This window comes from Pelophylax lessonae, assembly GCF_965119305.1.
Source record: "Pelophylax lessonae genome assembly, chromosome: 3".
Classification (NCBI taxonomy): Eukaryota; Metazoa; Chordata; class Amphibia; order Anura; family Ranidae; genus Pelophylax; species Pelophylax lessonae.
Genome location: NC_138770.1, coordinates 552,148,291 through 552,164,834, shown reverse-complemented (window position 1 = coordinate 552,164,834; position 16,544 = coordinate 552,148,291). Strand labels below are relative to the sequence as shown.

General features: G+C 42.6%; 1 protein-coding gene across 1 annotated transcript in view; it reads right to left on the bottom strand.

The window, feature by feature from the left end:
• Nucleotides 1–16,544, bottom strand: part of SMYD3 (SET and MYND domain containing 3) — a 915,592-nt gene that overhangs the window by 38,568 nt on the left and 860,480 nt on the right. Inside the window, exon 12 of the mRNA XM_082249576.1 lies at nt 9,361–9,469. Within this exon, the coding sequence (XP_082105702.1) occupies nt 9,361–9,469 (109 nt within the window). The remainder of the gene's footprint in view (nt 1–9,360; nt 9,470–16,544) is intronic.

Genomic DNA, 16,544 nt, shown 5'->3' with positions numbered 1-16,544 from the left:
TGTCGCAGTACCGCAAAAAAATCGCAGATAGCCGCCATTACGCGTTAAAAAAAACCCCACCAAAAATGACAGAAATCTTTCCCTTAGTTAGTGAACGCAATAACTTTTGCGCAAACCAATCAAAATACGCTTTTTGCGATTTTTTTACCAAACATATGTAGCAGAAAACAAATTGGCCAAAAATGTTAAAAAATTTTGATTTTTACTTTTTTTTTTTTGGAAATTTCATATAAAGAATTGTGAAAAATATTGTTATTTTTGCAAAATTTACGCTCTTTTTTTGTTTATAGCGCAAAAAGTAAAAATCGCACAGGTGATCAAATACCACCAAAAGAAAGCTCTGTTTGTGGGAAAAAAAAGGACATCAAATTTGTTTAGGTACAGCGTTGCACAACCGCGCAATTGTCCGTTAAAGTCACACAGTGCCGAATCGCAAAAAAAACCCTGGTCGGAATGGGGGTAAAATCTTCCGGGGCTTAAGTGGTTAAAGTAACGCGGTCCCAAATCGCAAAATATGGCCTGGTCATTAAGGGGCAAATCCTTTAAACTGGGGAGCACAAAATCTGGTGCAGCTCTGCAGCCAATCAGCTTCCAGGGTGTATTGTCAAAGCCTAATTGAACAAGCTGAAGTTAGAAGCTGATTGGCTATCATGCTAAGCTGCACCAGATTCTTAGTGCCACAGTTTCAGTAAATCTCCCCCTATGTAACAACCTCTGTAACCCAACACAATGATTTATGTGGTATAGATAGGGGGTTTATCACAAAAAATTTAGTTTTATGTATCTAGCAGGATGCATAAGACTACCATCACTGGGGCCTGCACACCACTGTCACTTTCCCGCTAAAAAACTATAAGTAATAGAAATTTTTAATGTGGGCTGAAACACTAAAACCCACAAGCTGTTAAATAAAATAAACAGGAAGATAAATCAAACTCTCTCAGAGGAGTTAAATATTTGTTAATCACATAAGACGAAATGCACAAACTAAATTCGCTACTGTACCCAGTTGAGATACCATAAATTGGTAGGAGTAGATAACAACAAGCAAATATTTATTTTACCCTTAATGAGGTGTTAGGTTTTGTAAATCTATTTTAAGTAAGACATTCCAGTTTCCTTCAGATGTAAATTCACATGAAACGCCTGTGATAATTGCAAAAGCAAGCTCTCTTTAATGGTCATTAAAATTTGTGCCATCTTCCTAGCTTAGTAGTAACATCTAAAAGAAAATGTAGAACGCTTTCCCTTTCCTGCTTATTAAATTCATTGTGAGATAGAAATGCCATTACGGCATGCAATTACCCAGAATACCTCTCTCACTAATATCTACAATGTGAAATGACAATGCAGTGGACACAGGAGCGATGAGACAGCTTTGCTTGTATTTTTCCCATTCTAATTAAGTGGTCATTCCTACTGGCAAATAAACTTGCTGTTTTTTTTTACAATACAGATGTGGCTAGTTATTAACACCAACAGGGATATGGTAATAATGGATTGTGGAACGTTTAAAGAATGCTGATCCTGCAACTGTGAAGTGCTGAAGGGAAACATTCTATTGTGTTAGGTATGCAATTATATGGAAAGTGGTGACCAACTGCTACACTGCATTGTCTTCAATAGCAGCATTGTTTGGTATTTTGCTTGCTAATAAATTATCAGTTATTAAAAAAAGTACTGCTGTGAAATGTCCTTTTGACAGGCAGTGATGGCACTTATTTTCAGTTCTATAACATCATTTCTTCAAACACTTCAGTGACATACACATTTCTTCACAGGGCATTGGTGTAGGTTTTTTTTTTTTATAAATTCAGTATGGGAGATGTTTATTGAACTGCTGTAAAAAGAAATAGACAATAATTAAGCTGCTGCCTATGGAAACCAGGCCAGATTTATCTGTCAAATTAATTATCAAAACTGTCGGGTAACAGATAAGTGTCTGTGCTTGATAAAGTCATACTCAGCTTTGTATAGACAGGATCATAGCAAACCTTGTCTTACAAAGCTGTTGCACTTGAAAACTTTTTTATGGCACAACGGGTACGACTTTATCAAGCAAAAATACTTTAATTTTTAGTTTAAATTGGCTAAATCAGTGTTTCTCAAACTGTGTGCCGCGGCACGGGGAGAATTGTAGGTGTGCCACAGGAATTCAGTGGCGTTGGATAGGGGGGGGGGGGGTTTCTCGTAGTCAGTGGCGTCGGGAGGGGTGATCTGACCCAGGCTATAGCCCTTGAGTGGGCCCCCAAAATGCCCCGGGTCTAGTAGTGCTTGTTTTGCATTATTAGCCAAGAGTCCAGGGCGGCAGGCCGATCATCGGCTGGCCTCTACTGCAGCCGCTACACTGGTTGCTAGGATTTCCTGTCACCTGGCATGTAGCAACCAGTGACGTCACAACTACACAAGGAGAGAGCAAGGAAAGGCCCCAGCATTCTAAGCAAAGGAGGATTTAAATTCCTCCTCTGCCGTTCCGAGCCTGGTGACTCAATTTTGGCTCCAGCTCCACCCATCTCCCTCTACTTTCTCCAGCGCCACGCGACTCAGAGCCTGAGCATGAGGGAAGGGAGCATGAGCACCGCACATCTGGGAGAGGAGCCTGTCCAGTGTCCACCTGCACCTGCCTGAGTCTGAGGTGAGGAAGCCTCGCTGGCCTGTGTGAATGCTGCTGGGGATGGAGGAGTTAACAGCGCTTGTCCCAACTCTCCCCCATTCTGCCCTCTACTGTGGGGGGTCATGTCCAGGCTTTGGGATAAGCTGTACAATCTATAGATGTGTGAGACGATTTCAGAAAGTGCTGATGGAAATGGAATGAAATATATTTTTAGGATATGACTGGCTGTGATTTGATTTTTCGATTATCTGTATGGGTTTCCCCACATCCAATTCGCATGACAGGAGAGTGTGACTGGCTCTCAATGAAGCCGGTTCACACAGCTCCGGAGCGGGAGCGGTCCGCATTGGAAAAGGGCCCTGTGCATATTTAAGGTGCAAATTCAGGCAACAATTTGCACCTGAATTGTTGAACAGGGATGCACTGGACCCTCTGCTGTGACCTGAGGCTGCATCAGTGTGAACCCAGCTTTATACTTGATGCTCATTGGAGAGATCTACGTCTTACTCAGCAGCAGATGTGTAAGACCTATGCATAGACTCCACTGCTTCCACATAGAAAGAAAAAGGCCTTGTCTGCTGCATGTTGGGAGGAAACAGGCATTTTTGTGACCCTCTCCAGCTGGCCATATGACACATCTCTAAAAGGGATGTAACACTGTAAGTGGGTTGAATAATGCTGGCTATCAGTCAGACTGAAGCATAGTATTAATGCAAAGTTTTTTCTCCAACTTTACTATTGCTAGGTAATTGTTTTATTTCTTTACAACCTCTTACTAGTATTGGGTGAACAGTTCGGTCCAAGCATTAGTTGAGACCGAACATTGGCTGTTCGCCTGTGTGGCGAACATCTGAATTGTCAGGTTGTTCGACTATTTGTTCGGCCCGCCGAACCCCTCACAATGTACTGTGCCACTGCACAGTTCATTGGAATCCCTGATTGGCTGAAGCAATGAAAGCTTTGCCCAATCAGGGCACAAAGCACTGTCAGAGCCATGATTGGACACTGTCATGATGACTCTATCCAATCATGGCTCATTGCTCTTAGCCCCACCCCACACTATAAAAATATTCTTCCCATTGCAGCCATTTGCAGTGTGATATTGGTGTGAAGAGAGATAGAACAGGGCTCTGTTCAGTGCTACTAGCGGGTTAGTGTGCTATAGTGGGCTATTGTGATTCTATTGTAAGTGTAAAGTATCAGTTTGGTGTGAATATAGTGATAGTGCAGCATGAGTGTAGTGCGACCATTCATTTTTACTTTAGTGTCAGTTTAGTGTGAATATAGTAATATTGCAGCGTGAGTGTAGTGCGACCATTCATTTTTACCAGTTTCATTTACTGTGTCACTTTATTGTGTCAGGGTAGGTTTACTGCAGTATATTGCAGTATGTCAATGTAGAGTGTCAGGGCAGTGATACTGCATTGTATTGTGGTGCATCAGGGTACTTTTACTGCAGTATATTGTAGTGCGTTAGTGCACGTTTACTGTAGTATAGTTAAGTGCATTACTACAGGTTCACTGCGGTATATTGCAGCGCGTTAGTGCATGTTTATTGCAGTAAATTGCAGTACGTTAGTGCATGGTTACTGCAGTATAATGAAGTGCGTTAGTGCACGTTTACTGCAGTACATTGCAGTGCGTTAGTGTACATCTACTGTGCTATATGGCAGTGCGTTAGTGCAGGTTTACTGCAGTATAGTTATATGCATTAGTGCACATTTACCGCAGTAAACTGCAGTGCAATAATGCCTCTAACCTCATGTCTGCCCTTAGACATGGAAAGTTGACACATGTGCATGCCTGGCACATGTCCTCAATTTGGTGGTGCAGCGTTTCTTAAATAGGTACCCAGGGCTAAAAGGTCTGCTATAGCAGGCCAGAACAGTCTGTAGCAATTTCAGGCAGTCATACACAACCAGTGCTCAGTCGGCTGAAATTCAGCAGGAATTCCACCTGCCTGTAAACCGCCTGATTTGTGACGTGCCCACCAGGTGGAACTCGACTTTGGCAATGCTGCAGTGGCTGCACATGCAGAAGAGGGCCGTCAATGAGTACTTGTGTGAGTATGGCACGACAGACTCAGGCCAGCTCAGCTTTTTTCCCCCATGCTAATGGCTGCTGATAAAGGATGCATGCACTGTACTGTCAGCATTTGAGGAGGCAACAAGGATGGTGAGCCATGACAAGGCATGCATCAGTGACACAATCCCTGTTGTGTTCCTGCTGGAGCAGACTCTGCGTGGCATTATGTACAGGGTACTCGAGGCAGAGCAGTAGGAGGAAGAGGAGGACTTCTTTTCCTCTCAAGGCCCGCTTTATGCACCATTCTTGCAATGTCACAGATCACACAAGAGAAGAGGGAGGAGGGGGAGGATCCTGGCAATTTTGGAGGTATTGAAGCTGTCAGGGAAGGCATGTTCATAGTATGCAAGAGAAATGGCCGCACACCAGGCAATAGCTTACGATGAAAAGCTTTATTGAACAAGGATGCAAGGTACAGCAAAATGGATGGTAGACATGTTTCACACTATTTACAGCGTGCTTGTTCACTAGTGAACAAGCACGCTGTGAGTCATGTGAAACATGTCTACCATCCATTTTGCTGTACCTTGCATCCTTGTTCAATAAAGCCTTTCATCATGAGCTATTGCCTGGTGTGCGGCCATTTCTCTTGTATTCTGTCTGCGGTGGCGATCTGAGGTCCTGCACCCAAGGCTGACTGTGAAGTTCCAAACTGCCTGAGCGGTGTACATCTCTTTCTATGTTCATAGTAGATGGAGTTCCACAGCACACATGCGCATGCGCAGACCAGAAACTGGCCAGGCAGATATTCATAGTCGTGGGCTAGGGAGCGCGCACAGGTGCACTTGCGCATCAGTGCGCGCACCCGTCAATGCTGGTGCCAAGTGGGCTATTCAAACAGGCTTCTGTATGGATTCATTGCTGTTTGGTCTGCTGCTTTTGTGTGTTGTTTCTGATTCCATGTGACCTCTGATCTTGATCCGGCTTACCCCTAACCTATGATTGTCTACTACATACCCTGACATTGACTTGTCTATTGGATTCCCCTTCTGCTCCTGATTCTGTTTGATTGATCTCCTGGTACCGACTTGGCTTGTGATCCGACTTTTCTGCTGTCTGCCCTTTATGTATGATCTGCCTGACCATTACCAACCCGGCTTGTCTGACCCTGCATCTTGCTTATCCAGCCAGCTACAGCTATTAGTCTAGCAAGTCCTCATATGGTTCCTGCTTCCAGCTGCCTTCTACAGTCTGCCAAGGTCCATGCCAGCTCTACTACTACCAGCCAGCTTGCTGCCAAATCCATCTGCTGACTGCTGCCACGCATACTACTGGACTAATTACAGGCACGCCTACGTCACTGAGCTCCAGTGACCACTGTCTCATTATCAGTGGCCCCCGAGACGGAGCTGTATGAGAGGCCCTCCTCTACACGTCAGGCTGACCAACCAGGTATTTGACAGAAGCAAAGGAAGACAAACGTCAATCCTTAAGAGATTGCTTTCCATCCCCAGAACCCTTGGGAGTAGTATGTTGCTGGGAGGAGGCAGTTCCAGATACTGTAATCCTCAGTGACCCCGAGGAGTCTGCTTCTCATGACTCCAAAAACTTGTGGTGCATGGGCTCCCTCATTCTCCAAAGCCTGCGGAAGGACCCGAGAATTTGGGGCATCAAGGCGAATGATCACCATTGGTTGGCAACCCTCCTTGACCACCGTTACAAGTTGAAAGTCTCAGAACTCATCCTGTCTTCACAGAAGGAGCAGAGGATAAAATATCTTAAGGACACCTTAAAGAGGAGTTTATGTAATGCCTTTCCAGATTCTGGTAGGGTAAAATCTCATGGAAAACATAATTTTAAGGTCTCTGTCGGTCAGGAGAGGAGCGGTGGAGAAGGGGGCCGTCTCGGTGATGCATTTCAACATTTTTTTTAGTCTTTAGTGCCCAGGGTTGTTAGCGTCCACATACCATCGGCCGTGTCTGCATCATATGGTGGGAGATTATCTAAGGGCAAAAACAGACATGGAGAGCTTTCCAGTTGACGATCCACTGGGTCACTGGGTCAGGGGAATAGACCACTGGCCAGAACTTTCCCAGTATGCAATTGAGCTGCTGGCCTGCCCTGCATCCAGCGTGCTTTCCAAACACGCATTCAGTGCTGCTTGAGGTTTGTGAAAGATAAAAGAGCGCGTCAATCCACAAATTCTGTGGACTGGCTGACATTTATCAAAACAAATCAATCCTGGATTAACAGCAACTATGAAGCTCCTGATGCCGATGTGAAATTTTTTGGTGTAGGTTTCATGGGTACAATTAACACCCAAGGACCAATTTTTGCATACCTGTCTGACAGGTGCATATCATTTAATTTTTTGACGGCAAGGCCAGTTCTTGCTTTCATCAAGAATACCTCTACAGGGTTATGGTGTAAAGGAACCACCAACCCCCAAAGCCCAATTTTCCACACCTGTTACTTTTGTCCAAAGTCTGCGAAAGAGACACTAGAATTTATCCACAGAAAACTCTAATCTTGTTCCGAGTGCACTAAATAGTGGCCTCATCATACAGACTGGTTCCCCAAGCCATTGTTTATAAAATAAAGAGAGCTTGCAGGGAAAATGTCAATTTTTTGTCTTTATAAATGTCATTTTTGCTGCAGCAGGTTCTATACACCGTACAGATGCGCCACTTTACAGGCAGACTAAGGGGACCGAGCAGACACTATATTTAAAGACATTTTTCATTTTTATTGTTTCACTGTTAGCATCAGTAAATCACTGCTCATTTAAAAACAATGTTTTTTTACAACCTTTTTCCGTATTTATACATGTCCCTCAAGGCAGTACCCGGACCTCCATAACCATTGTATGCATATAAGCCTTCAAAATTGGCACTTTTGATTTTTCCATTTCGGGTCCCATATAGACTTCAATAGGGTCTGTTATTCGGTTCCAAACTTTCGTGATGTTTAAAAGTTCTGGTGTGAACCAAACAGGGGGGGGGGGGGGGGTTGTTCGGCCCATCTCTACCTCTTATAAATGACTGAGGCTGACATATTTTACTAATATGGAAAAGTATGCCGATTTTGAAAGACAGGGGAAAGTTCTAACACCTGATTTGCATAGTTTTTCTTGGTCAATAACTCAAAGTGTTTAGGCAAGAGGGTCAGCATGACGGTAAAGTAACTAGCATATCCATAATTGAAGGAAAGCAATGGCAGCCTGTTAAACTGCTGACAGGTACAATGTGCAGGCACTTAGTTTTCAGTACCCCTGCTGGGCCCCAATGTCAGGCTATTCTGATCAGTTAGTTCCAACACCTACCAGTAGCGTTGAAGCTTGCCCACTCTAACACACCACCAATCCATTTTTTTAGTTAAGCACTATGATGGTTTTCCTACTAACCATAGGAATATGTGGGAAGAAGGAGGGGGCACACCAGCTTCAACTTTGCAGGAATTATAAATGCCAAGCTGAACCAGCCTTTCATTTGGGCAGAGTAGGGGGAGTAATTTGATGCAAGTGCCTGCCCTTTATAACGGTTGCCAGATTTTTTTGTGAAAATTACATTTATAGTAATAATAGTAATAATTAGAGTCATAATATGACATAATTAAAAGAACTGAGGTGGATATCAACATAACATTGTTACCATGCTCAGCATTTTATAGCAAGGTATAATCCTAATTGTTGCTATATTCTGGAAAGGAATTTTGCTTTGTCCCAGACCCCAAAACATGGTTCTCAGGTAATGCTACTGTACAATGTATCATACTTTTCTGGGAGCAAAAAAGAAACCCATTCTGACATCTAGAAAGCTTAGATAATAACTGAAAATGACAATGTGTTTTACAGTATAAAGTTGAATTGAGGATTCTTCCTGTGCTTGCATGGGTTTCCTCCATGGCTTCCTCTAACTTACCAAAGACATACTGGTAGGTTTACTGGTTCTTGTCCAAATAAGCCCTAGTATGTGTATGTATGCATGTTCAGTAACATAGGGGGATCTTAAAGTGGGAATAAACTCCAATGGTTGACATTTACCTATAGGTAAGCCTATAATAAGTGTTACCGTGCGCCGTTTAGGAGATTTTATTTGTGAATGGGCTGGTGACATCACCGGCGCATGCACTCTGAAGGAACAGCTTGCCCGTGCCGTTCCTTCAGAGTCCTGTGCTATGAATAGTGGCTCCTGTGCATGCGCGGGAGTGACGTCATCGTGGCGCAGCCAATCAGACGGCGAAGGACGTCCAGGTAAAGATGGAAGCCTTGTCAGCTGTGACAGTGTGCCACTGGAGGGCTTCGTTTTAAGGTAAGTTTCACATAATGTGCTAGTATGCGATGCATACTAGCACATTATAACTTTACCTTTGCAGGTATAAAAAAAAGCATGGTGGTTTACTAGCACTTTAACTTCCTGGAGGACAGGGACTGATGTGAATGTACGTTGTACAGAATACAAAGTATGCATTATATAAATTCCCGTAATGAATAAATAAATATTTGAAATGAATGGTGATCTGCTATTCAGGGAATGAACCATTATCACAATTTCTGGGATGTGTAAAAACATAAGGCTATGAAAATGGTCCTATTTTGAGTACTGAATGGGTCACAGGAAGCAAAGGAAACTGTTGTATTATGTGCAATAATACATAGTGTAAATGACAGGACACCTCATAAAAGTAAATGGGATATAGTAAAAGTCTAACATTATACTGACCTGCTTCAATGTTTCCATGGCTTGGGGAAACATTTCTTGATGAAGCTGTAATTTGCCCACTCTCATTATTTGGACTGCCCGTACTGGATGATAATTTGAATAGTATATGCTATAAAAAAAAAAAAAAATAATTAACTTAAATAATGTTACATATACTGTATACAGTATACTGTGCTCACATATTATTTCCCCACATTTCTTACAGTACAAAGTAAAATGTTATACTTTTTATAACATAATGAAGGTAGTGCATTTAGAAAAATAATGAAATTTGAAGCAGGTTCAAAGAAATCATTATACAAAATAACTCTGAAAATAGCAATAACGCCATATACTATTTTCTAAATATGCAAGAGACCATACATATAGGTAGTGCTAGGCCAAAGTTTGCTACTTAAAGGAGTTGTTAAGTCAGGAAGGTTTTTTATCTGAATGCATTCTTATGCATTAATGTAAAAATACTTACCTGTGCCCCCTTTCTGTCCAGCGATGTCCACGAGTCCCTCGGCCATCCTGGGACTCACCCTCCTGATTGGCTGAGATACAGCCGCGGCACCATTGGCTCCTGCGGCTGTCAAAATCAGTGAGCCAATCAGGAGAGGGAGGGGGAGGGGCCGATAGTCAGCTTCGTGTCTGAATGGAACCGGAGCTGCAGCTCGGCTCAGGTGCCCCCATAGCAAGCTGCTTGCTGTGGGGGCACTCTATAGAAGGGAGGGGCCAGAAGAAGAGGAGGATCCGGGCTGCTCTGTGCAAAACCAACTGCACACAGGAGGCAAGTATAACATGTTTGTTTTTTTATTTTTTTAAAAAACAAGACTTTACACAATCACTTTAAGCAGACCTCTTGAGTCAGTTTACACCTTTGTTTTATTAATGCTTTTCTTATATAATTGCAACCAAGATGCAACATTTTTTTTTGTCAATGCCGGCAAGACAGTAAAGCACAAAGTACATAGTGTGGCATGGGTCAACATAGTAAATCAGCATATCCTGCATCAGTGATGACTTTCTATTTAACTAACGAAAGGCAACTTTGATCTGAATCTGCAGTTTCACAAGCCTAGTGAGAACAAAAGGAGATTTGATTTACCTTTTGAAAAATAAAGAGATGCTCCAATTATGAAATATAAAAGGCACTTGAGAAACACTGAGCTAGCAAGAGTTTTAGATAATAGCACACTTTAAGTTTATTTCAGAATACATATTCACTTTAGTGTTATCAAGAATACATAGAATACATGTTCCCTTTAGTCCCCCTACTCTGCCCAAAAAGTTTACTTTACCTCTGGAAGATTTACCCCCCCTTTATGGCCAGGCCATTTCTTGCAATACGACACTGTGTTACTTTAACTGACAATTGCATGGTCATGCAACGCTGTATCCCAAAAAAAAAATATATGTCCTATTTTTCCCACAAATATAGCTTTCTTTTGGTGGTATTAGATCACCTCTGCAATTTTTGTTTTTTGCGCTATACCCAAAAAAAGACTGATAATTTTGGAGAAAAAAACAATATTTTTTACTTTCTGCTATAAAACATGTCCAATGAAAAAATAAATCGAATTTCTTCATAAATGTAGGCTAATATTTATTCCGCTACCCGGAAGGGTCGAATTGCATAAATATATATATATATATATATATATATAATCTGGCGCAGAGGTCCCATCCTGTAGCAGTAAAACTGCTATAGGGTGGTCCTTAAGTGGTTAAAGGACAATTTTGCTTTTAGTAATGTTTCTTTCAGCCCCGTGTCTGAATGTATTGTTCAGCCTAGCACTGCACAGGTTTTTTGGAAAGAAGTCCAAGCCATGTCCACCTCCTACTGTGCATACATACTGTACCACTCAGAACTTCATTTCTATGGCTGGTCTATAATCATGGCGGCACCCAGCCATCCACAGGAGTAAAACTCCAGCCATAGAAATAAATGGGTCAAGCAGGCAGATGCACAGTAGGGGCTGGAAACAGTGAAATTGTCCTTTAAAAGGCACTCAAAGGACAAGTGCCAAGTGAGAAATATATCATTTGTAAAGTCAGAGCTCCTTATCTGCAAATATCTTCCAGATCAGTGACTAAGAAAGCAATGAAGACACAGGATCACTTTGACAGTCAAACTAGCATATTCAGAAAGACATTGCAATGGCAGCCTACATAATTCTTTCATGACAGGTTTCCTTTAACAATATGTATTTTTTTTAATCTAATTCCTTTACCCATTTAATATTATCATTTTCGTGCAAGCTGATTTATATTTATTGGTTTACACATTCAGGCTGCTTTCATTTCATTGCTTCTTAAAATCGATATTTTGCCACCTCAACATTTCTATGGTTCACCCTTCACAAGCATCAGCACTGAAAACTGAATATTGAGAAAAGCACTGATGCATGCTATTTTCATTTATACTATAGCAGTGATGGCGAATCTTTTTGAGCCCGAGTGCGCGGAAACTTCAACACAAAACCAAGTGCCAACACTGCAATTAAAAAGGACAGATCCTGCACATGCTGATATACAACAAGTACAAAGAGGAGTACTTCACCAGCCCATGGCGCTGTCCATGTGTTCACTTCTTTTGTTTGTATGTTTTTTAGCTGAAATGTCCTGGTTGCTGCTGCTCCTCTCTCACTCCACTGGGGGGGGGGGGGGGGGGCGGATCAAAACAATTAAAATCTGTAAAGAAAAGCGCACGCAACCCCGGGCAATAACGCTTTAATAAAGGACAACAACACAGTACATTGGAATTGCACTCACACTTTTCCTCTAAGCCTTTAAGACAATCGCTTTACAGCATTCCAACAGGAGCTACTCGCTCCTCCCGTCACTCCAGATGGTGACTCTGCGGTCTCCTCAGAGTGCAATTCCAATGTACTGTATTGTTGTCCTTTATTAAAGCGTTATTGCCCGAGGTTGCGTGCGCTTTTCTTTACAGATTTCAACACTGCAATTAAACTGCAGCCACCCAGGTGATGATCGCACAATCCAAAAGCGATTGCAGTAAAATCAGCACTCACCCGGCTCCAGTGCCCAGTGTCGGTGTGCTTGGCAGCAGTTTCTCCTTTTCGTTGCTGCCTTTGATCACCCTCCTCACTCTTGATTGTGTACTCTCAGCATTGTCCTCATGCTCCTCCTCTGGCTGGTTCAACTCCAGGGGCTGCTCTCTCCCTCCTGAACCAGCTCACTCCTCTCACCCTTGCTCTCCCTTTTCCCTCAGCCCTTTTTTTTCCTGGGCTCCAGGCTGTCCCTCCTCTTATTTTCTCAGGGCATGCTGGGGCTGTAGTTTTTAACTGATTAACATGGAGCCATAGTCTTCCGAGACTACATGTCTTATGGTGCACTTGTCCTGGCTCCTCATTGGCTCCTGGCTGCGGCAGCTCTCGCGTGCCACCAGAGAGCTGTGCATGCCAACTGTGGCATGCGTGCCATGGGTTCGCCATCACTGTACTATAGTGTCAAATTAATGAACTACTGCAATATTTTTCAGAAATTCATGGCACAGACAGAAGGCATAAAAGTAAATAAACTCAGTTAAAAAAGGATGGCCTTGGTTGTTATTCAAGTTTTCTGGCACACATTCTCTTCCATGACAACAAAAAGAGAACAATTAGAATAAAAGAGTGACATATGAGCTTATTGGGTAAAACCGCACAAAGAACAACTATAATATGAAAAATGCAGCAATAACAATTCACAGTATTGAACTTCGATGAGTAAAAGATATTTGACAAATTGCGGTTTAATACTGCCCACAGTTATTGACCTTGGATTACAAGCAACAGGTGGCCGTAATCAATACACATTTCTTATTCTTAAAGCGGAGTTCCACCCGAAATTTATACTTACCTCCATCTTCTCACTCCCGGTCACCTGAAAAACAAATGGATAATCGCAATTTTTTTTTTTTTTCACTTACCTTTTAGAGAAAATATACTCACCTTACTTCCTTCTTCCTCCCCTCGGCGGCCACGGCGATTCGTCACTTCCTGGCTTTTGCAATGATTCCTGGGAGCTGAACGTCATCGCTCCCAGGAATCATTGCGCCTGCACCGGCCCCGACGTCAGTTCCGGTGCACCCGCGTCATTCCCTTCTAAACAGCTTCTGGGCATGCCCAGAAGCTGTGGAGGGATGACGCGCGCGACCCAGAAGTGACGTCGGGGCCGGTGCAGTGCATCGTGGGACCGAAGAAGGAGGAAGAGGACCGAAGAGGACGCGGAAGAGGATCGTGCTGGCTTCAAGCTGCCCACACCTGAGATGGCAGCGCTGGAGAAGACAATTTCAAGGTAAGTATTTCTCCTGAAAGGTAAGTGCAACCCGGGACAGATCAGAGGCTAGCCATTGTGGAATGTGCTAGCCCTGACTGTCCCGGGGGTATTTTTGTAAAAAAAATGTATAACCAGGGTGGAACTCCGCTTTAAAGTGTATGTCAAGGCAAAATGAAAAACAAAAAAACAAAACATATGCAGTACATCTTTGCAATGCATTTACAACTGTCTACATAATATCCCTTTAAAGACCCTGCAGTTACATGTTGATCTGCCAGAAACATACTCTGCTCCTAATTTCACGTTGTGGGCTGACAACACACATCATTTTTGTGGACTGAATGTTGTCAGCTCACCCAGTATATTTTGGAAAACGACTATCGCTCCTGCTGTCTTAATCTCCATAGCATTGGCACTAATTATTATTATTTAGGATTTATATAGCGCTAACAGTTTACACAGCGCTTTACAACTTGAAGGTAGACCGTACAAATACAATACATTTTAATGCAGTAGGAATCAGAGGGCCCTGCTTGTTAGAGCTCACAATCTAAGAATATATTATTGACTTGTGGTCCCAAAATGAGGACTGAGAGAGCTAAATAGACTGTATGAGATAACACAGGAAGTATTTAGAGGATAAAGGACAGCTATGAATTTCACTTGTAAATGTGACTCTGATATGCAAAATGTGCCATGGCCAAAACCTGTAACTCCGCTTATTATTACTGTATTAGGCAGGTCATATACAGTGTGAATTTCTTCCCTGCAACCATGGGTTGCAGGAAAGACATTTGCACAATTCCCCTATCAACATAGACAGTGCTGACAGGGGGAATCAGCAATAGTCTTCTCCCAGGGGGGGTGGGCAGGCGGGAGAAGCCAGTGATGGCAGTGATTATCACTGGTGGCTATAGCAGCCACCTGCAATAATCGCAATTGAATCCGGCAGGCTGGTTGTACCCAAGCTGATCAAGCAATCAACTTGGTACATTCAGCCTGCCCATTAGCAGTTCGAATCTCTGCTGGTTCCTGTCAAACTGGCTGAGATTTGAACGTGTACAGTCAGGTCCATAAATATTGGGACATTGACACAATTCTTATCTTTTTGGCTCTATACACCACCACAATGGATTTAAAATAAAACAAACAAGATGTGCTTTAACTGCAGACTTTCAGCTTTAATTCGAGGGTATTTACATCCAAATCAATTGAACGGTGTAAGAATTACAACAGTTTGTATATGTGCCTCCCACTTTTTAAGGGGCCAAAAGTAATGGGACAGATTAACAATCATAAATCAAACTTTCACTTTTTAATACTTGGTTGCAAATCCTTTGCAGTCAATTACAGCCTGAAGTCTGGAATGCATAGACATCACAAGACGCTGGGTTTCATCCCTGGTGATGCTCTGCCAGGCCTCTACTGCAACTGTCTTCAGTTCCTGCTTGTTCTTGGGGCATTTCCCTTCAGTTTTGTCTTCAAGTGAAATGCATGCTCAATCGGATTCAGGTCAGGTGATTGACTTGCATAACATTCCACTTCTTTCCCTTAAAAAACTTTTTGGTTGCTTTCACAGTATGCTTTGGGTCATTGTCCATCTGCACTGTGAAGCGCCGTCCAATGAGTTCTGAAGCATTTGGCTGAATATGAGCAGATAAATATTGCCTGAAACACTTTAGAATTCATCCTGCTGCTTTTGTCAGCAGTCACATCATCAATAATTACAAGAGAACCAGTTCCATTGGCAGCCATACATGCCCACGCCATGAGACTACCACCACCATGCTTCACTGATGAGGTGGTATGCTTTGCATCATGAGCAGTTCCTTTCCTTCTCCATACTCTTCTCTTCCCATCACTCTGGTACAAGTTGATCTTGGTCTCTTCTGTCCATAGGGTGTTGTTCCAGAACTGTGAAGGCTTTTTTAGATGTTGTTTGGCAAACTCTAATCTGGCCTTCCTGTTTTTGAGGCTCAACAATGGTTTACATCTTGTGGTGAACCCTCTGTATTCACTCTGGTGAAGTCTTCTCTTGATTGTTGACTTTGACACACATACACCTACCTCCTGGAGAGTGTTCTTGATCTGGCCAACTGTTGTGAAGGATGTTTTCTTCCCCAGGGAAAGAATTCTTCGGTCATCCACCACAGTTGTTTTCCGTGGTCTTCCGGGTCTTTTGGTGTTGCTGAGCTCACTGGTGTGTTCTTTCTTTTAAAGGATGTTCCAAACAGTTGATTTGGCCACACCTAATGTTTTTGCTATCTCTCTGATGGGTTTGTTTTGTTTTTTCAGCCTTATGATGGCTTGCTTCACTGATAGTGACAGCTCTTTGGATCTCATATTGAGAGTTGACAGCAACAGATTCCAAATGCAAATAGCACACTTGAAATTAACTCTGGACCTTTTATCTGCTCCTTGTAAATGGGATAATGAGGGAATAACACACACCTGGCCATGGAACAGCTGAACAGCCAATTGTCCCATTACTTTTGGTCCCTTAAAAAGTGGGAGGCACATATACAAACTGTTGTAATTTCCAACACCGTTCACCTGATTTGGATGTAAATACCCTCAAATTAAAAATGAAAGTCAGCAGTTAAAGCAGATCTTGTTTGTTTCATTTCAAATCCATTGTGGTGGTGTATAGAGCCAAAAGGATTAGAATTGTGTCAATGTCCCAATATTTATGGACCTGACTGTATGTCTTACATGCTTGTGCATTGTGTACATTTTTAGGTTTACTAGTTTTATTTACAGTCCCCTTTATTATAACAGTTTGCACTTCATACAGTTTTGTTCCTGCGTGAAATATCTGCACAAATAGCAGTTGTCACGTAGCCCCAAAAATATTAGAGAACATCTCAACTTTCTTTTAGGCCCTCAGACTTCGCTGGCATATGAGATGCTAAAGCACT